This window comes from Cyprinus carpio, chromosome B4 (assembly GCF_018340385.1).
Source record: "Cyprinus carpio isolate SPL01 chromosome B4, ASM1834038v1, whole genome shotgun sequence".
Classification (NCBI taxonomy): domain Eukaryota; kingdom Metazoa; phylum Chordata; class Actinopteri; order Cypriniformes; family Cyprinidae; genus Cyprinus; species Cyprinus carpio.
In genome coordinates, this window is record NC_056600.1 from 32,905,445 (window position 1) to 32,929,696 (window position 24,252).

At 40.1% G+C, this 24,252-nt stretch overlaps 1 protein-coding gene across 3 annotated transcripts in view; it reads left to right on the forward strand.

The window, feature by feature from the left end:
- The first annotated feature begins 6,384 nt into the window (after window positions 1-6,384).
- Window positions 6,385-24,252, forward strand: part of LOC109057484 (trichohyalin-like) — a 30,833-nt gene continuing 12,965 nt past the window's right edge. For 2 of the 3 annotated variants that reach the window (XM_042722891.1, XM_042722893.1), the window contains exons 1-2: window positions 6,385-6,699; window positions 17,975-18,664. In XM_042722891.1, coding sequence (XP_042578825.1) covers window positions 6,684-6,699; window positions 17,975-18,664 — 706 coding nt within the window. In that variant the 5' untranslated portion in view covers window positions 6,385-6,683. Of the gene's footprint in view, window positions 6,700-17,974; window positions 18,665-23,288; window positions 23,954-24,252 lie in introns of those variants that run through there. The other variant, XM_042722892.1, reaches the window with a different exon arrangement.

Sequence of the window (24,252 nt, forward strand, 5' to 3'; positions counted from 1 at the left end):
TTAACGAAATATCAGTCTCCATTAGTCTGAGATTTTAGTTTACCTGTAGAAACCTCATAGGTTTTTTATCATGATACAATTAAGTTATTTTGTTTCTCACAAAATTAGTCTCTGAAGCTGCAATGGCATTAAAGGGATAGTTCACCGTGTTTATCAGCTTACCCCAAGGGCATCCGAGATGTAGGTGACTTTTTTTCTTCATTAGATCCAATTTGTAGAATTTTAAGTCAAACCGTTGTAGTCTGTCAGTCATATAATGGTAGGTATAGGGAACTTTCTCTATGAAAGGAAAAAAAAAACATGCACAGAGAAATCCAAATTAAAACGTTGCCCCTCGTAGCTTCACACTGTTGCTCTAAGACACGAAACGAGCGGTTTCATTTGGATTTCTCTGTGCATGTTTTTTTTTTTTCCTTTCATAGAGAAAGTTCCCTATACCTACCATTATATGACTGACAGACTACAACGGTTTGACTTAAAATTCTACAAATTGGATCTATTGAAGAAAAAAAGTCACCTATATCTCGGATGCCCTTGGGGTAAGCTGATAAACACCACATTTTCATTTTAAAGTGAACGATCCCTTTAAGTTAAAAACTGAAACCGAGTTAGTTGTTCAGTTGTAATCATGTACTCACAGTAAGATTGTTACAAACCTATAAAACTACATTTCTAGAAACCTACATTGTTGGTTATCTAAATTTCTTTCTTTCTTTTTTTTTTTTGCTGTATTGAAGATATATTCATACAAATTACAAGCAATAAAAGGTTCATTTTCAAATGTCTATGAATTATCCCTGAGTCTCAAATCACATGATTTGTTTTCATTTATGTTGTGTTCCTTCATTCATTTATTTATTTGTTTGTTTGTTTATTTATTTATTTAAATCATGAAAGACATGACATTGTGTGTCTTTTTTACACCAAGTTAATAAATGACAAATCATAGAATAAATCCCCAGAATAAATAATAAATTATACTTTAATCAGTCCATTTCTTTTATGTACATATCACACTACTCGCTACTGGATGAAACAATGGATGATCAGCCTCGAAGGCCGAATAATCTGCGAGGGTGTGCAGTCAACTTTTCTCTCTGGACTTGCTGCATTGTTCTCTTCGTATTACATTTTTAATTTGCAGTACCAAGAGGAAGCAGCATCCACACTAGAATTCCTTCAAAGGTAAAAAGTTTGCACTTACTTATGATTTTTTGTTTATATTAGTATGTGATTACAGGAATAGTTCCCCCTAAAATAATGTTCTCATTTAAAGTGTTACTCCACCCAAAAAATTACAATTTTGTCATTTATTCACTTACCCCCATGTCGTTCCTAACCTGTAAAACTTTGTTTGTCCTCAGAACACAATTTAAGATATTTCAGATGAAAACCAGGAGGCTTGTGACTGTCCCATTGACACTGTCAAGGTCCAGAAAAGATTGAACCACTGACAGCAGATGGAGTATTTAGACAATGTCTTTCATACTTTTCTGGACCTTGACAGTGTAATTTACCCGGCAGTCAGTGGGACAGTCTCAAGCCTACCAGTTTTCACCTAAAATTTCTTAAGTTGTGTTCCGAAACAACATGGGGGTAAGTGATTAATGACAAAATTTTAATTTTGGGGTGGAGTAATCCTTTAACCTCTTCAGCTGTGCAGCATATTTTGCAATTTTTACTAATTTTGGCATAACTGAATTAAAAATTTTGTGACTTGCTTGTTTTTGGGGAGCACAAACAAAAGCTATTCTGATATTGGTTTTTCCATACAGTGTAAGTGAATATATATATATATATATGTATGTTGTGGAAAAGTTCATTTATTTCAGTAATTCAACTCAAATTGTGAAACTTGTGTATTAAATAAATTCAATGCACACAGACTGAAGTAGTTTAAGTCTTTGGTTCTTTTAATTGTGATGATTTTGGCTCACATTTAATAAAACCCACCAATTCACTATCTCAACAAATGAGAATACTTCATAAGACCAATAAAAAACATTTTTAGTAAATTGTTTGCCTTCTGGAAAATGTTTACATTTACTGTACATGTACTCAATACTTGGTAGGGGCTCCTTTTGCTTTAATTACTGCCTCAATTCGGCGTGGCATGGAGGTGATCAGTTTGTGGCACTGCTGAGGTGGTATGGAAGCCCAGCTTTCTTTGACAGTGGCCTTCAGCTCATCTGCATTTTTTGGTCTCTTGTTTCTCATTTACCTCTTGACAATACTCCTTAGATTCTCTCTGGGGTTCAGGTCTGGTGAGTTTGCTGGCCAGTCAAGCACACTAACACCATGGTCATTTAACCAACTTTTGATGCTCCTGGCAGTGTGGGCAGGTGCCAAATCCTGCTGGAAAATGAAATCAGCATCTTCAAAAAGCTAGTCAGTAGAAAATTTCTTGGTAAACGGGTACAGTGACTTTGGTTTTCAAAAAACACAATGGACCAACACCAGCAGATGACATTGCACACCAAATCATCACAGACTGTGGAAACTTAACACTGGACTTCAAGCAGCTTGTGCTATGAGCTTCTCCACCCTCCCTCCAGACTCTAGGACATTGGTTTCCAAATGAAATACAAAACTTGGTCTCATCTGAAAAGAGGACTTTGGACCACTGGGCAACAGTCCAGCTCTTCTTCTCGTTAGCCCTGGTAAGACGCCTCTGACGTTGTCTGTGGTTCAGGAGTGGCTTAACAAGAGGAATACGACAACTGTAGCCAAATTCCGTGACACGTCTGTGTGTGGTGGCTCTTGATGCCTTGACCCCAGCCTCAGTCCATTCTTTGTGAAATTCACTCAAATTCTTGAATCGATTTTGCTTGAAAATCCTCATAAGGCTGCGGTTCTCTCTGTTGGTTGTGCATCTTTTTCTTCCACACTTTTTCCTTCCACTCAACTTTCTGTTAACATGCTTGGATACAGCACTCTGTGAACAGCCAGCTTCTTTGGCAATGAATGTTTGTGGCTTACCCTCCTTGTGAAGGGTGTCAATGATTGTCTTCTGGACAGCTGTCAGATCAGCAGTCTTCCCCATGATTGTGTAGCCTAGTGAAACAAACCGAGAGACCATTTTGAAGGCTCAGGAAACTTTTGCAGGTGTTTTGAGTTGATTAGCTGATGGCATGTCACCATATTCTAATTTGTTTTAGATAGTGAATTGGTGGGTTTTTGTTAAATGTGAGCCAAAATCATCACAATTAAAAGAACCAAAGACTTAAACTACTTTAGTCTGTGTGCATTGAAATGATTTAATTCACGAGTTTCCCAATTTGAGTTGAATTACTGAAGTAAATGAACTTTTTCACAACATTCTAATTTATTGAGATGCACCTGTGTGTGTATATGTAACTTCAAAATACAAAGGGCATAAAAGCATCATAAATATAATTAAAGTACAGTGGTTTAATTTGGTTTAGTTTGAGGTGAGAACAGACCAAAATCAAACACTTTCACTGTTCATCATGCCACTGCAGTCTGTCGGTATCATGACTTCAGTTGTGAGTACACTTTCTAGTAATTGACACACATGAACATGAAAAAGATCTTCCCATTTTAGACTCTTATCATCCAAAAATGGAATTGCTTCAGAAGTCATAGATTAAACCACTTGTGACTACCTTTAAAATTCTATTGTCTTTTTGGAGCTCAATTTCATTTTCGATGCACCTGCATGACAATCAGACCTTATATTTCATCATATTACATTATCTTGGTGGAGAAAAAAAAAAACATGAAAGTACTTTAAAACAGCCTTTGCTGTTTCACTTATTTTCTGTTACAGAACACAAAATCAGTCATTTTTCTCCAGAAATAATACAAAGGATTTAATATGTATTTATTTTTTGTAAATCATACCGTTTTAAAGCATTGTTCACTGAAAATGTTTTACTTTACTTTTCAGACGCTTTGTTGGGATAAATCCAGAAAAGGGGACCAAGGCTGCAAGGGGAAAAGTGACATCTAAAACTGAAAACCGTGCAGAAGAAGACCATAACCGTCAGTAATAAAGTATCAAATCTTTTAAAAAGACTTATGGACTTTGAATGGCACTTTATTTAAGATGTAGCTGGAACTCCCCACTCATGCAGTCGTTTTTCAGAAATATGTAGTGGGCTGATGTTTATTTTTGTTTTTCCTTCTGTATTATCGATTTGTATACTAGAGGCCATTTTGGGCTGATTTGAGGCTAGATTTGGTATTTTATGTACTGGAGAGTTATTTCTATATTGTTTTGTTTCATTTTTCCTCAGCCATTTTTGTATTTTGAAACGTTGATTGGTGCTTTTATTGGTTCTTTTCTCTGTTTGCTTTTTTTTCTCTTTCTAATATTGATTTGCACACTAGAAGCCATTTTATTTATAAAACAAAAGAGCTGTTGTTTGTTAAAGGCTGATTTGAGAGTTCAATTTATGTAATAATTTTAAGTAATTTGTTTATTTTAGTGAAACTGCAGTTTTTGAGCTGGTGTTTGCTGAATATTGATTAGAGGCTAGATTTGTATTTTATGTACAGGAAAGTTATTTTTTATATTGTGTATTGGTTATTTTTTTTTTTTTTTTCTTAAGCCGTTTTTGCATTTAGATTTTTTGATTGGTGCTTTTTGTTGCACCATAGCGTACAGTATGCACTGAATATTTCTTGGTTACTTGTAATTTTTGCCTGTTTTGTTGCATAGTGTATTCACAAGCACTGTGTAGAATTTATGGTGTTGTATTAAAAAAAAAAAGAAAAAAATAACTAGCATTTTTCTGTTTTTTTGTAATCCACATAGACAAACATAAAATGTAGTGCATAATAGTAGTTTAATCTAAAATATTGTGGTTGTGTTTAGCATGTAATTTAACAGCTATATGCTGTATTTAACAAAACGGTAAAATTCTGTTAATTTCTAAAACAGTAGGGCGCTGTATTTTTACAGTATGATGCTGGCAACCTCAGCTGCCAGTAGATTACCGTTTTTTTACAGTGTAGTTACTTGTTGGCACATGAAGTTACAGATGAAACTGTTCACTGGATGTTTCTAGGATCTGGGTCTGGCCCACCAAATACTTCAAAATTTTTCCACCTCCTGCTGGAAATGCGGCAGTACATGTGAAGGCAAGTATGCAGTATGCGGAAATGGCATCATTCTCAAAGAAGCTGGGCTCATCGGGAGTCCTGGTATCAGTGGCGTTGCCATCTGAAGGTGAACAGGAATCACTATGGACTGAAGGTTCCTTAGAAAAAAAAAAAAAAGTATTACTACACACTTGATTGGCATTTGCCATTGAACACCAGAATTGGCAGGTCCGCCTCTGGCACTCTGTGCTTTTCACAGATGAGAGCAGGTTCACCTTGAGCATGTGTGACACATGTAAAAGGGTCTGGAAAAGCGGTGGAGAATGTTATGCTGCCTGCAACATTGTTCAGCATGACCGGTTTGGTGGTGGGTCAGTGATGGTTTGGGAAGGCATATCCATGGAGGAACACAAAGACCTCTACAGGCTAGACAATGGCACACTTACTGCCATTAGATATCAGGATGGAATCTTTGGACCGGTTGTCAGACCCTTTGCTGGTGCATTGGGTCCTTGTTCCTCCTGGTGCATGACAATGCCCGGCCTCATGTGGCAAAAGTATGCAGTCAGTTCCAGGAGGATTTAGGAATTGATACCATTGAATGTCCCCCACGCTCACCTGACCAAAATCCAATAGAACACCTCTGGGACATTATGTTTCAGTCCATTTGACGTCGCCAGGTTGCACCTCAGACTGTCCAGGAGCTCATTGATGCCCTGGTCCAGATCTGGGAGGGAATACCCAGGACACCATCCTTCGTCCCATTAGGAGCATGCCCTGATGTTGTCAGGCATGCATACAAGCACGTGGGGGCCATACAAACAACTGAGTACCATTTTGAGTTGCTGCAAATGAAATTTCAGCTTAATGGACTAGCCTGCTGCATCCTTTTTTCACTTTAATTTTGAGTGTCTTTGAATTCAGCCCTCTGTAGGTTGATAATTTTCATTTCCATTAAACAATGTGGCATCTTTTCATTCCTAACAAATTACCCAGTCCATAGCAGTATAGATATCAGATCTCAATGGGGAAAAATATCATGCAGGATGTGTTTTCAAAGTGTTTCTTTAATTTTTTTGAGCAGTGTATATATATATATATATATATATATATATCACAGGTGCTATAATATATATACAAAAAATATACAAACAATTGTATATTGTAATAAGAATTTTGAATAATGAAAATGCTTTTGTTTCTGCTTATTGCACTCTAAAAAACTGGGTTGTTTTGACCCAGCGATTGGGTAAAATTTTTAACCCAGATAGTAACCTAACTGCTGGGTCAAAACAACCCAATCGCTGGTTCAGTCCATATTTTACCTAGTGCTAGCATTTTTTAGAGTGTGTATTAATCAGAACAATTAAAGAAGAAACTGCATTTTTCGTATTTAATTTCTGGTTTAAAAGAGGAAAAATTTATGGAAGACACGGACAGAATTGGAATACATAATTTCATTCTTACAAAGTTTAATTCTCAGTTCACTCAAATAAATCTTACCATTTTTTTTTCTTTCTTTCTTTTTTTCAGCCCCTGCAGGCGGAGCACAGATGAGGGTCTCTCGTCTTTCTGGGTTTTTCTTTCGATTTTGATTTCAAGGCGTTGGTGTTGAAATGGCGTCAAGTTCAGGTAGGCATCAAATTAGATACAAAAATATTCAGCAACGTTTTCTCAATGATTTATGGAGTATTTATGAAACATTAGCCAACAGTAGGCAATGGTTTACTTCATTTATTAAATGATTTTTCGCTGTGCTTTTACATTTATGTTTAAAAGTGGCATTGAGCACTAGGAATAATGGTAAAGGCTATATCTTACATACATTTTTATAGACTGCATACATTGTGAAATGGCCTGGAGGAATTATGTCTTCTGGTTTTTGGCTTTCTATATCACTATGAGCATAAATGCTGCCTAAACCAAGCTAGGCTTTAATCGTTTTTCTTGTTTATATTGATTTCAAGGCGTTGGTGTTGAAATGGCATCAAGTTCAGGAATTAGATACACATATATACAGCAACGTTTTCTCAATGAGTTAAGTAATTATGAAATATTAGTAGGCAATGTTCTACTTTGTTTAGTTTATTAAATTATTATTTCACTGCACTCTTGAACACCAGGAAGAAAGGAATGACCTGTAAAAGGCTACATCACACATACATTTTAATATAGCATATTTTTCAACTTTTCAATACATATCAGGTTTGTTATCTAGACCAACATTATTATAGATTTATGTTTTAAATTACTTTATATTTTAATAGGCTATCCTTTTCAAATATGCTTTAAACTGTTCGTTCTACAGTGCGTGCGGTGCGCAGTTTTTCCGTGTTAAAATGTTTAAAGCAACATGCGGTTGCTGTTTGGATGCGTTCCCGCAGCGGTCCTGTTGCACAAGCTGAGTAATTGACAGCTCACTGTTTGCGATATATATATATATATATATATATATATGTGTGTGTGTGTGTGTGTGTGTGTCTGTGTGTGTGTGTGTGTGTGTGTAAATAAAACTCACAAACTGACAAAACAAAGTTCTTTATGACCCGCAGGAATGCATGTAACAAAGAAGAGGCACAAGAGTTGGCCGTTTCATGTTTTGCTACTTGCTTTAGCAACTTAATAGATACATTTAGAAGTAAAATGCATTGAATCATTTAAAATAAAGGTAAACATATTCACTTCAATCAAAGCACTGCACAGTCTCCAAAAAAGCCCCGTATCGAGGCATGTATGCTGCACCCCAGTTGCCCACTTGTATGTTCTCTTTTTTATGAAGAAGTACACAAATTTAAGTGTGTGGCAGAAGAATACTTTGCGACCATGTCTCTGTCATGCATATTGTCACTGTAAAAACTGCTCTCTTGGCAGGTCTTCCAGTCAATTCCTATCCTATCTATCTGTCTTCTTTTTATTAATAAAAACACACACACCTCTATCAATTGCATATTTATTCTCTAACTGCCAGCTTTTCTTGAAAAACTAACACTAGATTTCTCTTTTCTATTCTGTTTCTTTTTTTAAAAAAAAAAACACTAGGTTTCTTTTTTCTATATTCTATCTAGTTGTTTTCTTAAAACTGTTGTTGCTCTTTTGTTGGTTTTGATTGCTTTTATTGTCCTCATTTGTAAGTCGCTTTGGATAAAAGCGTCTGCTAAATCACAAAATGTAAATGCAAACCGGTCTGTCAATCATCTTGTTACAATTAACATCCCCATTTAATTTAATTTCCTACCGTACTGGAGAGAAAAGAAGTAGCATGTTGATCTGCCAGGCGTGGGTCATTCATGCATTTTTACTAGGTTAAATGCTGATTATTAGTAGTCTAACTCAATCCAGTTAATTGAAATCTCTCTACTTAACTGTTAAAACTTTGTAGTTTTTAACATTTTTGCATTTGTAGTTCTGAACAGAATCATTCACCAAAGTGCAAGAGATAGCACTTAGCCTCCATACTTCAAAAATCTACCTGAAATAGTACACCATCCTAGCACACATACGTTTGCAAGATGTCTGTTAAAGATCTATTGATCTTGAAAGCATCTGCTGTCAACATCTGACAGACGTCTTTCAGATGTCATGGGAGATAAGAACAGGCCTAAGTATGTCCCAGAGCATAGTATATTGTCTATTTGACGTCTGCATTTACATTTGAAAGACATATTTTTTAGAGAGTTTGCTCATCTGCAATACATCGCCTTTCAGACGTCAAATAGACGTCTATTAGATGTCTTTAAGATGTTTATGGTTTAGAATGTATGTAAAACTGCAGTTGGCTTTTTCATTATTGCCGGGGATTTCAACCATGCAAACTTGAAAACTGTTGCACCAAAGTTTCACCAGCATGTCAACTTTGCCACAAGAGGAGATCAAACGTCCGTGAATCACACAAAAGCCATCCCCCGCCCCCATCTGAGACTATCTGACCACCTATGCGTGCTGCTCTTCCCAGCATACAGGCCACTGCTTAAACGCTCCAGGCCAGTAAGCAGGACCATCAAAGTCTGGACAGAAGGAGCCACTTCAGCCCTACAAGACTGCTTTGACAGCACAGACTGGAACATGTTCAGGGAAGCTGCCACCTATGACCAGCACGTCTGTTTGGAAGAATATACAAACTCTGTGACTGGATACATAGAGAAGTGCATTGAGGATGTCACTGTTGAAAAAGCCATAATTATGCGTGCCAACCAGAAGCCATGGCTGACAGCTGAGGTCCATGCCCTGCTCAGACAGAGGGATGACGCCTTCAAACTGGTGGAGGAAGGGCCTCTCAGGTCAGCAAGAGCTCAGCTTTCCAAAGCCATCAGGAAAGCAAAACGCCAGTATGCACAGAAAATTAACAACCACTTCTATGGTACTAAAGACACTAAAGACTAGAGAGAGTCAGGAGCACCAAGTTCCTTGGTGTGCACATTTCTGACGACCTCACCTGGTCCATCAACACCAGCTCCACTATGAAGAAGGCGCAACAACGTCTTCACTTCCTGCGGAAGCTGAAGAGAGCCAGCCTCCCACCCCCCATTCTCATAGAGAATTCCCCATCTTCTACAGAGGAACTGTGTAGAGCGTCCTGGCCAGCTGCATCACTGTGTGGTTTGGAAACTGCAAAACAGCAGAACGCAAGACCCTCCAGTGCACAGTGAAGACAGCTGAGAGGATCATAGGGATCTCCCTCCCCTCGATCCAGGACATCTATCAGGCACGCTGTGTACGCAGAGCCTCTGCCATTGTGAAAGATTCATCTCACCCCTCCCACCATCTGTTTGACCATCTGCCATCAGGCAGAAGACTACACAGCATCAGGACCCGCACGGCAAGGTTCTGCAACAGCTTTTTTCCCCCAGGCTGTCAGAATCCTGAATAAGCTAATACCACCCAGCATCCTACTCCCATCATAAACAGCCTTCCTACCCCATATCTACAGGAAAGAAGTGCACATTGGATGAGTTAAGTGCAACGACAAATTTGCCTACAGAGATGAGATCCAAAAGCTTACTGCCTGGTGCTCGGATAACAACTTGATACTCAACTCCTCAAAAACAAAGGAGTTGGTGATAGATTTCTGCTATCCTTTTACAAATGCTCAATGGAGTATTATCACTTATAACATCCTTGTGTGGTTTAAAAGCTGCACTATGACTGATAAGAATGCTCTGGAGTGAGTGAGGAAGTCAGCACAGAACATTATAAGAACACCGCTTCCCTCACTGGCCGACATATATAGAGCCAGATGCTTGTGTCACATGGCACACATAATTCAAGACTGTTCCCATCCAGGAAACATGCTGTTCACATTGCTACCTTCTGGGAGGTGTTACAGGGCTATTCAGGTCCACACCTCCAGACTTAAGAACAGTTTTTATCCAAGTGCAGTTAGAGAACAAAATGCATAAATTACACAAAGGACTTTTTTAAACACTATGGAACTGTGCAATATTTACAGGAAGTGTGAATGTCTCATAGTCTGTAAAACTTTAGCATGATGTGGAAAAAAAATATTGGAGTCAGTTTGTTACTTTATTTTATTAGTGTTCATTTATTTTATTAAACTGGATAAATTGTTACATCTTTTTATATTTTATGAGGTGTCATGATTTACTTTTGATAAAAACAAAGGTTTATTATTGTATGTTCATTTGGCATTTCATTTATTGTATACCCTTTAAATTTGCTTATTGAAAGAGCAACAACAGCAGCAGCAGTATGGTGTTAACATTTATTTAAACATTTAAGCCTCACTTTCTGTCCAATCACATGCGAGATTCACTTTGCATGTCGGAACCTTCGCACCTAGTTTTCATTTAAACTTATTTAATTTATTTAAACACCCAGTTAAACAAGTAATATGAAGAATACAAATTGTTTCAGGAAAATAAAAGATGTGCCACATGCAATTCATATTTGTGTACATTATTTTATTAGGCCTATTGAAATTATACGAACATTTAATGCCTCAGTTTAATGGGTAAATAAATTCAGAGGGGAAATTCAACACACACACACACACACACACACACACTTTTAGGCTTTTGTTTGTGCACATAACATTAAAACTACGGATAGAGAAATGACGCCTCGTGAAGCACTGAGGTCATCCTCTGACTGTTCTGTAAAAAGACAGAAAGCTTTGAGAGTGTAAAAAACAGTGCCATCTGGTAGTTAGTCAAAATAAAGTGACCAAAGGCCTGTTAAAGAAACCACACATTCCATAGACAAGTTTCAGTGTGTGTGTGTGTGTGTGTGTGTGTGTGTGTGTGTGTGTGTGTGTGTGTCTGTTGAATTTCTCCTCTGAATTTAATCACCCATTAAAAGTGTTCGGTTGGATGAAACCACAAGCAGTTCTGTCTTGGCAAGGTCGAGCAAGAAATGTCTGTCAGGCAGGCTGAGATGTGAGCAGCTATTGTCATATCATCTGGCTGGATTGAGAGGTAGAGTTGAATGTCATGAGCCCGTAGCAATGCTAAAGCAGTGTTAAAAATTAATGTGATATCCCGCTGTTGAAAATGGTACGATTCCTAGTTTTATTAGTATGGGTACTTCAGAAAATGACAGCATTTTAATAAAAGGCATATTTGTAATAAAAGCAATTGCCTATTCAGTTCTGTTTCACATCTTTCTTATTGCACTTGAATGGTCAAATACACACAAAATTGTGTCCATCTTGACGAGAATTTTTGGTATCATTTAATGTTATTCAAACAAAAAAGGAAAAGAGAAAATCACTCACTGCTCTTTACTTATACACTGATTATTATTAAAGCTAATAAAGTGATTATTTAATCCATGAAGTGAAGACTATGCAGTGCTTTATTTATTTTACATTTAATTATTAAATTTTTGTAGTATTTCTTACTTGAAGGCTACTGTTAAATACACTCCTGTAAAGCATTTTATTTCATTTGTATCTTTATTATTTAATTTTATTTGTAACCATTGTATTGTTATTTTTTAATATCAAACAAAATAAAACAAAATTGTGGACACACACACACACACACATATTGTATGTATATATATATATATATATATATATATATATATATATATATATATATATATATATATATATATATATATATATATATATACAGGTCCTTCTCAAAAAATTAGCATATTGTGAAAAAGTTCATTATTTTCCATAATGTAATGATAAAAATTAAACTTTCATATATTTTAGATTCATTGCACACCAACTGAAATATTTCAGGTCTTTTATTGTTTTAATACTGATGATTTTGGCATACAGCTCATGAAAACCCAAAATTCCTATCTCAAAAAATTAGCATATCATGAAAAGGTTCTCTAAACGAGCTATTAACCTAATCATCTGAATCAACTAATTAACACCTGCAAAAGATTCCTGAGGCTTTTAAAAACTCCCAGCCTGGTTCATTACTCAAAACCGCAATCATGGGTAAGACTGCCGACCTGACTGCTGTCCAGAAGGCCATCATTGACACCCTCAAGCGAGAGGGTAAGACACAGAAAGAAATTTCTGAACGAATAGGCTGTTCCCAGAGTGCTGTATCAAGGCACCTCAGTGGGAAGTCTGTGGGAAGGAAAAAAGTGTGGCAAAAAAAACGCTGCACAACGAGAAGAGGTGACCGGACCCTGAGGAAGATTGTGGAGAAGGACCGATTCCAGTCCTTGGGGGACCTGCGGAAGCAGTGGACTGAGTCTGGAGTAGAAACATCCAGAGCCACCGTGCACAGGCGTGTGCTTTTGAACCAGAAACAGCGGCAGAAGCGCCTGACCTGGGCTACAGAGAAGCAGCACTGGACTGTTGCTCAGTGATCCAAAGTACTTTTTTCGGATGAAAGCAAATTTTGCATGTCATTCGGAAATCAAGGTGCCAGAGTCTGTAGGAAGACTGGGGAGAAGGAAATGCCAAAAATGCCTGAAGTCCAGTGTCAAGTACCCACAGTCAGTGATGGTCTGGGGTGCCATGTCAGCTGCTGGTGTTGGTCCACTGTGTTTTATCAAGGGCAGGGTCAATGCAGCTAGCTATCAGGAGATTTTGGAGCACTTCATGCTTCCATCTGCTGAAAAGCTTTATGGAGATGAAGATTTCATTTTTCAGCACGACCTGGCACCTGCTCACAGTGCCAAAACCACTGGTAAATGGTTTACTGACCATGGTATTACTGTGCTCAATTGGCTTGCCAACTCTCCTGACCTGAACCCCATAGAGAATCTGTGGGATATTGTGAAGAGAAAGTTGAGAGACGCAAGACCCAAACACTCTAGGATGAGCTTAAGGCCGCTATCGAAGCATCCTGGGCCTCCATAACACCTCAGCAGTGCCACAGGCTGACTGCCTCCATGCCACGCTGCATTGAAGTAGTCATTTCTGCAAAAGGATTCCCGACCAAGTATTGAGTGCGTAACTGAACATAATTATTTGAAGGTTGACTTTTTTTGTATTAAAAACACTTTTCTTTTATTAGTCGGATGAAATATGCTAATTTTTTGAGATAGGAATTTTGGGTTTTCATGAGCTGTATGCCAAAATCATCAGTATTAAAACAATAAAAGACCTGAAATATTTCAGTTGGTGTGCAATGAATCTAAAATATATGAAAGTTTAATTTTTATCATTACATTATGGAAAATAATGAACTTTTTCACAATATGCTATTTTTTTGAGAAGGACCTGTATATTCAATTCATCTTTATTTGTATATTGCTTTTAAACGATACAAAACGTTGCAAAACAATTTTACAGAAAATTAAGTTTCTACAATATTTAGTAGTGACAATAACAGTGGTGACTTTCAGTTTATTTACATATGGCAGAAATGTACGGAAAAATAAATTAAAGACGTAATCAAACAGATGATGAACACTATTAGCAGCAGTTATTATATGATGCAATCAAACTTATAGCAAAATTTGGTAGTCCTGTATGTTGTCTCAGGGTTAGCATCATCTGAGGTCTTCTGAGGGGTTGGCATCAACTCTTCTCAGGTGTTCTGGATCCAGACTGAAGCTTGTGTAAATCCTAGTTACCACGGGATGTCGATTCCCTGGTAGAAACAGAGAAACAAATAGGGACATAATTAGCGTAGCTGCTGTTCCAACCAAGTAAAATAAATTTGTTTAACCCAAGCTAAAGAATAATAATGCACAGTTGTTCAGATACAACTGCAGTACAAGATTATGAGATGCATTATTTGAATGCTTGGCCACAGAGATGTGTCTTTAATCTAGATTTAAACAGAGTGTGTCTGAACATTATCAGGAAGGCTATTCCAGAGTTTGGGAGCCAAATGTGAAAAAGCTCTGCCTCCTTTAGTGGACATTGCTATCCTAGGTACTACCAAAAGTCCAGAGTTTTGTGAACTTGGTTAGCGTGATGGATTGTATCTTGTAGAAGTCTAGTTAGGTAAATCAGTCATGGTTCACCCTCTCCTGTTAGGCGGGACCTCGCACCACAATGAAAAAGAGAGGGACGGAGATGGACTAAGGAGGTGGACAAAGGAGTGGACGTGGGATGGAAAAAGGTGATAGCGAAGGGTTGGCAGGAAGGCTGTACAGGTGGATGCTCTGGCAGAGGACGGACACCCGGGAGGAGGATGATCCACAGAGTCCAGGGTGGTGATGATGGAGGAAGGAGCCAGGGAGGATCAGACAGAGGGAGGAGCCAGGACGTAGACAGTAGGGACTTGAAGCAGGAGGAGCCAGGCAGTACCCATGGCCACAGCCCTGATGGCGACCCACGGTGGAGCCATCGGAGGGAGAAGCCATGGTGGAGGAAGGGCTGATGACTCCAAGGGCCGACAGTGGTGGAGCAGGTGGTGGTGGAGCCCGAGGCGGAGAGCTGATGAGCCAGGGCGACGGGGAGGATCCGGAGTACCAGGGTGGAGCCCAGGGCTCTGGCGACTGAGGCGGAGATCCGGAGGTCTGCAGTGGAGCGACTGAGGACCAAGGTGGAGCTGGGTCGAAGGGCTGAGACGGAGTCCAGGACTCAGAGGCTGGAGGCGGAGACATAGGATCCTCCAGCCACGATGCCGCTGGAGACTGGCAGACCTACGGTGATTCCACCTTACAGATGGTGGGCTGAGGGTGAGCAGAGGGGCTGACAGGAGACAGCGGTGGCAATGGTAAAGCAGCAGGAAGATGCAGGAGAGGGAGGGAATTCCAGGCATGTAGGCAGTTCTGGGTAGCTAGAGCATTTAGATGGAGGTGGAAGCAGAATAGGCATGTCTGCATATATATCCATGGTTAATAAAGTCCTCAGAGTCCTGCAACTGCTCACCTTCAGCGGTGGTGCAGTGGAAGGGGCTTTCTTCAGCACCTTCATGCTCCACTATATCATCCACCGTCGCGTGCGATGTAGCCGGCTCTCGCACCTGGTCGGACGGTTGATGAGGCTCTGGCTCTGGGTGGGCTCGGGCTGACGCTCAACAAATTAGAGTGATGGTGGGCTGGGCTCTGGGTCAGGAGTGGGGCTGGTGTCATCGACTGTGATGTCCACGGTGAGCAGCACCCACTCAACAAAGGTGACGAGGCTCTCTCGAGGACCGTCCCCAAACAGCTGCCCTTGTGTGGAGGTGTTCAGTCCAGCTTAATAAAACAAACAGAGGCAGCTGTCCGGTTAGTGTGTCAGGTTGGCGAGAAACACAAAGTCTTTGGTGTGGTCCTCGAGAGAGCGGTTCCCCTGCTCCAGCAGGAGGACGAGGACAGCAGGATCATTCATTACACAAAACAAAAAAATGACAAAAAAACTAAAATTAAAACGAGGGAAGACGCCACTAAATTTACTTTCTTGTTAGGTCCGGTCTTTTGTCAGAGTGTGGTGCAGGAGTGAATGCACAAAGCAGAAGAATAACGAGAAACAGTGTTTAATTATCCACATAAGGGAAGGTGGGAAACACATGTATCCATGAACGAGACCGGACAAAGAATCACTGAACAGAATGCAACTTATATGGGGAACGTAAATGAGGATAATGATTAGACACACCTGAACATATAGACGCAATGAACAGGAGATAGAAACTAGGTCACACAGAGCACATAGGGAATGAAAAATACAACAAAACGTCTGTGGGTGTGACAAATATATATATATATATATATATATATATATATATATATATATATATATATATATATATATATATATATATATAGCAAAGCTCTATATATACCTTAAGCCTAGGCTGTATCATAGACTGATATTTGCTCCTCCTAGACCTGTGTGGTGGAACTGGCTTGTGCTTTTTTTTAAATATACTTAGCTCAACTCAAACTCATGGCTCCGAAGTTCACTTAAACATTCAAAGCTGTCCAACAAGTTTAAGAGCCACTTGCTCTAACACACGGGGCAGGGAAGACTCCAATATATTACTAAAGGGCAGTTTCTAAAGGTAATCGGTAGCGGACCATGCCACGCGGATTTAAAAAAAAAAAAATTTACTGAGACCCAGGACTCAATTTATTTTTACTAATCTTAACTCAGTATGACTCAAATTCACCACTGAAGGTGAGGCATCAACACAGACACTCAAGAGGTAAATCGCATTACAATCATCACTGGTAACACTTTATAATAACGTTCTGTTATAAGTCATTTATAAATTATTTGTTAATGATGAATTAAACATTTACAAAACATGACTATACTTTCATAAATGATCAATAAGTAATAAGTTAACATTTTAGTAATGTTTTATTCAGTTATAAGTCACTTTTAAATTATTAGTTAATTATGAACGAATCATTTACAAAACATGACTATATGTTCATAAATGATTAATGAGTGGTATGCTAACGATTTACAAATGTGTTGTAAGTTATCTTAAAAAAAGTTTAAATCATGAAATTAATCAAACAGATCATGTGTATATGGTTTATAAGTTATTAATTGATACATTATTTATCACTTATAAATCATTGAAGTATTTATGTCAAAATTGTTTTGTATAATTATCTCAATAAACAATTGTTAATCATGAACAAATGATGAATAAACCATTAGTAAATTATCAGTATATGAATTATTGACGAAGTTGTAAGCTGCATCATCGCGCTGCATCTCACTCAACACAATTTGGCATGTTGCAAACAATCTATGGTGGTCGCAAATCACAAGTGACAGCCAATAAGGAGCGAGGTTTGACCTCACTGCCGCAAACCAGTGTCATTGTGTTGAAGTGCCAATTTAGAAAGTTTTAACGGATGAGACGGCAGCTATGTACTGTTAATAATGTATAATGATTATATTATGGAAAACAAATATTTTTCTCACACGGTGGTATTGTACAACTCCTGAAAACTTGGAATAAAATGCACAAAATAATGGACTACATTTATGGTGCGTTTTCATGTTATGGCGAGCAGCTGTCCCATGGGAAACAAAATAAAAAATAAACAATTAAGTGGTTATTAAATGGTGGCTTATAAATCTTTTATAGAGCTTTCTAAAGGTGTTACTTGCTGTTTTAACATTACAACTTGTGTCTTGTGTTAAATCTGGTAGGACCTGGTATGCTAATTCTGTCATTTATCTTGTATAATTTTTAAAATGAGATTAAGTGATGATTGTGCAGTGTTTTTATTACTATTACATTTTTTGTATGTGTGTGAGTGTGTATGTTTATATGTACCTGGTATTCCCTATGTTATGGGGACCAAATGTCCCTACAAGTATAGTAATACCAGTCAGTTTTGTGGGGACCTTGTGGAGACATTTTTTGGTCCCCATGAGAAAAACAGTTTGTAAATCATACTAAATTTTGTTGTTTGGAGAATGTAAAAATCAGAAAGTTTTCTGTGAGGGTTGTGTTTAGGGTTAGAAGATAGAATATATACTTCATATAAAAATCAGTAAGTCTAAGGAAAGTCCCCGAAAAAAATAAAAACTTAACGTTTGTGTATGTGTGTCTGTGTTCTTTTTCAGTGAGCGATCTGAGGATTGTTCTGCTTGGAAAGAATGAATCAGAAAACAGCCGAGTGGGAAACATTATACTGGGTAGAGAAGCATTTCACACTAAAGCTCCATCTTATTTACAGAAGAAAATTGTGAGCATCAGTGAAGTGGTGAACGAGAGACACATCACAGTCATCAACACTCACCTGCTCCAGCAAAATCTCTCAAACCAACAGACAGTTCAGGGAGTGAGAGAGTGTGTGTCTCTGTCTGCTCCAGGACCTCATGTGATCGTACTTGTACTGCAGTACAACAACTTCAGAGAGAATGACAGACACAGAGTGAAATATGTGCTGAACCTCTTCAGTAAGCAGGCCATTAAACACACTATAGTGCTGACTACTGATGATGAGTCACACACATCCAAACTGACTTCTGTTATATGGGATATTGCTATTCATTATTTAATAAAGGAATGTGGAGGAGAACATCTTCAATTTGATACAGGAAACACAGGATGGCGCTCTGAGTTGTTCAGAAGAATAGAGAAGATACTCAAGAAAGAACATGAAGAATTTCTCATCTGTGAGATGTATGAAGATGATGGCTCATCGGTGGATCAAGATCAGAACAAATCTGGAGCTTCAGTCAAAGGAGACAATGAAGAGAAGGAGGATTCTGATCTCAATGAGGGCACAAAAACAGGACGTGATGGAGGAGGTTCGTCAAAGTTTATTTTTTTTCAGGGTAAAAATACCTCTAAGAATATGCTTATGAATTACTTTTGTGTTCTTTAATAGTTTCTGTGCAGTATTAGAGACAGGAAATGACAGGGAGCACTACTGCATGACTACTATTTATTCTTTTTACTAATCTGTAAAAAGTATCTTAAAATGTATTTGTATCACTAAAGTGTCTGTAAATAGAACAATATTTTTGATATTTTTGAACAGTAAGACAAAGTATGCAAAGTCTTCAGACATAGTCTGAGTAATACTGTCACTGTTGTATACATCAGAGCAAAGCAGACTGCCCTCTGACATATTTCTAACCAGCATGCAGTGTTGGGGAAGCTACTCTGAAACTGTAGCCTGACCCGCTACAAGCTACTCAATACTGGATTAAAGTAGTTAAGCTATAGTACATTAAAGCTACCCTTCTGAAAAAGTAGCTAGCTACACTACAAGTTAATATCAAAAAAGTAGCTAGCTACATTTGAACTACAGTACTTTCATTTTTTATTGTTATTTTTTTTTTACAATTAACATAACAAATAACAAATTATTAATGATGAATTATAATGAAGTTAATTTAAATATAAGTAAAATATTTGGGGTTTAAAACAACATACCGTCCCCTTGGAATTATAAGGTTCTATCTGCATTCTGAGTAGTTTTGAGATTTTGAGCTTCAAAGTTTTTGCATTCCATTCGACTGTTTAGATACAACTTTTTTGTTTATTTAAATAAAAAGTCCCAAGATGTACAGAACATTAAAAAATCTATCACATAATATAAATAAGTTGTCACAGAATAGGAATATGTGAATAACTTGATTTTGACAAAAATGTCAGATAAAACCATATAATTCCAAGGGGAAGATACTGTAATGCAATCATGATTTCAAAGATTAGGGTGAATTCAGGTTGATTTGGACACTTTTCCAAGCCATTTCAATGACAAAAAGTGTCCCAATCATTTGATTTTGTAAACTATCAGATACACACAATAAAAAAATAGGCTACTGTGTAGTTATATAATTGTTACGCTTTGCTTACGGGAGGAATGCGGAAATGAGGAGACTACACATTTACACTAAACTTAATGAGAGACAGACAGTAGTGGGGAATCAACTAATAATGAGACAAGAACAGGAACATGTCCAAATAAGGGAACACTAAAACAGAAACGGGCAAAACAGGTCAATAATCCTGACATATCACCCCCCCCCCTCCCGGAAGGCACGTCCTCGCACCGTAGAACAGAGGGGGATGGGGACAGGGACGGGTGGGAACTAAGGAGGAGGCTCGGAAGGAGGACGGGCACCTGGGAGAGGGCCGGCAGACAGAGACCAGGGAGGCAACGAAGAAGGAAGAAGACAGGAGGGGCATGGAGCAGGAGAAGCACAGCAGGACCCAGGCCACAGCCATAACAGCGGCCCACGGTGGAGCCGGTGGAGGGAGGAGCCATGGAGGAGGAATGGTCGCCGACTCCAGGGGGACAACCAATGGCGGCGGAGCAGGTGGTGGAGGAGTCTGAGGTGGAGGCGGAGATCCAATGTGCCAGGGTGACGGAGAGGATACAGAGGTCCTAGGTGGAGCAGATGGCACTGGCGACCGATGCAAAGGCATGGGTCCCAGAGGCTGTGGTGGAGCCAGAGCAACAGAGGACTGAGAAGCCGCCGAGGGGATGAAGGAGGCTGACGGGGCCGGAGGGACAAGACAAAGCCTGATGAGTGGAGTCTTGAGGCACAGGATGGTCAACGCCAGACCAAGGCGGAGCTTGAGGAATGAGGGAGCTGGCAGAGCTAGTGGACTGCCGGGTCACGGTGGAGAGGAGGGAGCTAGGAGGAGGGAGCTAGGAGCCAGGGTCGAGCCGATGGGTCAACAGGCCGAGGTGGTGTCTGGAGCCCAGAGGCTGGAGGCAGAGCCAAGGGATACTCCGACCAGGCAGTCCTGTGGAGCTCACACAGCATTGATGGTGGGCTGAGGGCGAGCAAAGGGGCTGCCGGATGACAGCTGAGGAGGCAGGAGCGGGTGGGAGGGCAGGCATTTGTGAGCCTCCGGGCTTTCAGGCCAGAACTTAGGAATGGGAGCCCTCTCCTCTTCAGTGTGGCACAGTCACCGCGCCATACACAGCTCACTCTCAGCTGTGGTTCAGGGGGCAGAGTTGTTGCCGGCTCACACACCTTGACTGACGTCAACAGCAGCTCTGGCTCCACGGCGAATCCTCAGCACTGTCGCTCCATGTGACGATGGCTCATTAGTCGTGGCGGGCTCTGGCTCTCCATCAACGGTGGGCTTGGGCATGCACTCTGCGAAGCAGGGAGATTGTGGGCTGAGCACTGGGTCCGGAGTGGCACTGGCGAGATCCCCCTCAGGACAGACGGTGAATGGGTATCCGTGTAGGAGTAGGAGGTCCTCCAGATTGGAGAGGGGATCCATGGTTTGCCGGGCAAACTGAATCGCATAGCCAAGTCTGACAGTTCTCGTGAGCCAGCGAGACGGTCTGGGGAGCACTAGCCAGGCCCCCAGAGACTGAACAAGTGGAACTTGGGGAACCACCGACGTACCTGTGGTGGGGCAGTGAGGCTAAGCACAGGGACCCGACCCAGAAGGCACAGCGTCCCGGAGTGTGGTCTGAGTGAGTGGTGTGACTCTTACCTGGCTCTGCGATTGGGCAGGGGGCTCGTGAGAAGGCAGAGCGTCCTTGAACCGGGCCCTGCTGCCTGCTGGCGAAAGGAGAGAAGGAGGCAGCGTGGCCAAATCTTCATCTCCAGAGCCTAGCCTGTCCCCCGATTGCAGTGATCAACATCAGGTCATCTGCTGGTGGGATGGATGAAGTGCTGGGCCCCTGCCCTGACCGAGGCATCAGCATCAACATCGCGGTACACCAGAGGGCACGATGCGCTGGAGGAGTGAGGGGCCCGTGGAGACTCGCTCGGCGGGGAAGCCCTCACTGTTACCCTCAGATCACCCTGGCCATGAACCGAAGTAGCCCTCCTCTTGAAGGAGGAACTAGAACAGGGCATGGGGAGGGGGACTCCTCCTTGTTTGACGAAGAGCAGCCTTGATCGCAATATTGCGATGGTCATTGTTCCCACAAGGAGAATATGACTCATCCACGAACACTCCCTCAGCGTGCTTGAGGCCCAGGCACGAGATGCAGCGATCATGACCATCAGATGGAGCCAGGAAACTACCACATCCAGAAACCCACGAGTGGAAAGACATCTTTAAATAGACGCCCCGTCACTCGTGGAGCTCTTTTAGTAATTGCTCTTTTAGTTTTTGTAAAAATACCGAAGTGTTGAAGCACCCAGGAGGAGTTGCAGCGTGACCACAGAATGGGAAGCTGAAGCACATTGAGAAAAAAGCAGCAGCACTGGCAACCCCCGCTGATGCCCCATAACATCAGCACTCGTGTCAAAAGGCTGTCTTGACGACACTCTGCTCAGGAAGCTGAAGGCTCGCTCCGAAGCAAAAAGCTGAATTTGCGACTGCACGCATTCTCCTTATATACCCGCGCTGCGGGGCGGGTTGCGAGATGCTAATCTCGCACGCCAACATTCATTGGCTTGTTTTGTTAACACTCGAAGGCGATTCATCTCTCTGGCGAGATCCCAATTCGTCAGTCACTGACGTAACGTTGAACATGACTGACTGAAAGGGAACTGTGGGGCACAAATTTTACTATGACCATTCATAACTGTAAAATGGACATTTGATCTAGAGTGCAATAAAGAAGAAAAATTAATCAGTTTAAAAAGGCTATTATTCACCTCCTGCATGTGCTTTAAGTCTTTGACGTAGACCGCATTTCAATCTTTGTTTTGCGTAAATTACAGTTGATTCATGTGAAATATCCACTCCTGTACATCCTTTGCAAAATCATCAGACAATCTCTTGTCAGAGGACAGACTGTAAAGCCTGAAAACAGATGGCGGTAATAAACAAATTTAGTTTGTGATCTAGTCAGAAGAAGATGCTGCATGCGCTGCCCGTGCAAAACTGTATGTAGTATTTGGTCGTGCTACATCGCTACTTGCTGGAAAAAGCAGTTAGCTACAGGAAAAGCTACACTGTTTTAAAAGTAGCGAAAAATTTAGTTATGCTAGTAGCGTTGCTACTTATAGCTAACTTCTCCCCAACACTGCCAGCATGCATCTTGTGGTGATCACCAGTATTCACCAAATCTATTGTATGGTTTTAGAAGACTTGAAATAAATCATGTGGACTACTTTTATTGTACGTTTGTAGGGCTTTATTTTCTTGTAGCTTGATTAGTAAAATTTTCATTCCACTGTCGTTGTGAAAAAGCAGTTGGACATTCTGCTAAAATGTCCCTTTTGTATTCAGAGGGAACAAATACAAAAAAATCATATGTTCTTATATCAGCACATGGGTATATGGCCTGTTCCTCTAAAGGGTGTAGTGAGTGCACACTGTCTGTTTGTATGATGCCACAGATAGATACATTGAAAGTGCATTCACCCAAATAGTAAGTCTGTAAACTACTACAAGGTAGCCTTCAGTTGATAAAGAATGCACTGCAATCTAATTATATTTAACAATATAATATTTTTGCTGTTTACATTTTGTACCAAAACTGAATTTATTGTCTCTAAATATTGTTTCAATGTCGACTGCTGGAAAAGCAAAGCTGAACATTGTGCTGTGTGGAAATACAACACTCAAGAACTCAGTGTCTAAAATATTTAGAGGGATAACAAGTAAACATCAGAAAGAGAAGAGTAAAATGTGTCAGAACAGAGAAGGAGTGATTCATGGATGGCAGATCAGTGTAATAGAGCTTCCAGCTCTCTCTCGGCTCTTAGAGGAGGAAGTGATGTGAGAGACTCTTCACTGTTTGTCTCTCTGTGATCCTGGAGTTCATCTTTTCATCCTCGTTACTCCTGTCAGTCCACTTACTAATGAAGACAGAGCAGAAATGGAGAAGATTAAAGGAATATTTAACTCTAAAGAGCACTTCATGGTGCTTTTCATCACTGAACTCACTGCTGACAAAAGTGTGTCAGATTTTGTAGCGTCCACAGAATCTCAGACTCTTGTGAGTCTATATGGGAGTTGGTATAGTGTGATGGGGTTACAGGACCAGAGAAACTCCAAACAGATCTCAGACCTGTTTGACTGTATAGAGAGCATGAAGACTGAACCCTATTCTCTTCAGATGTATATGAGAGCTTCTGATAAGAAAGTCAGACATGAACTAGAAGAGAAACTGAGAGTGAGTGATAATGAAATGAAAGAGCAGGAGATCAAGACACTGGGTGAGTGGATTCATTTATTTCTCCCACCCAACCAAACACACACAAATCAGTAATTAACAAACAAAAAACAAAACAAAAAAAAAACACACACACACACACCGTGAACAAACACCCGAAGCAGTGGGCAGCCATTGCTGCGGCGCCTGGGGAGCAGTTGGGGTTAATTGGTGCCTTGCTCAAGTTTCTCACCTCAGTCATGGTATTGAAGGTGGAAAAGAGCACTGGTTATTCACTACCCCCACAGACAATCTCTGCCGGACCTGAGACTTGTACCTGCAACTTTTGGGTTATAAGTCCAA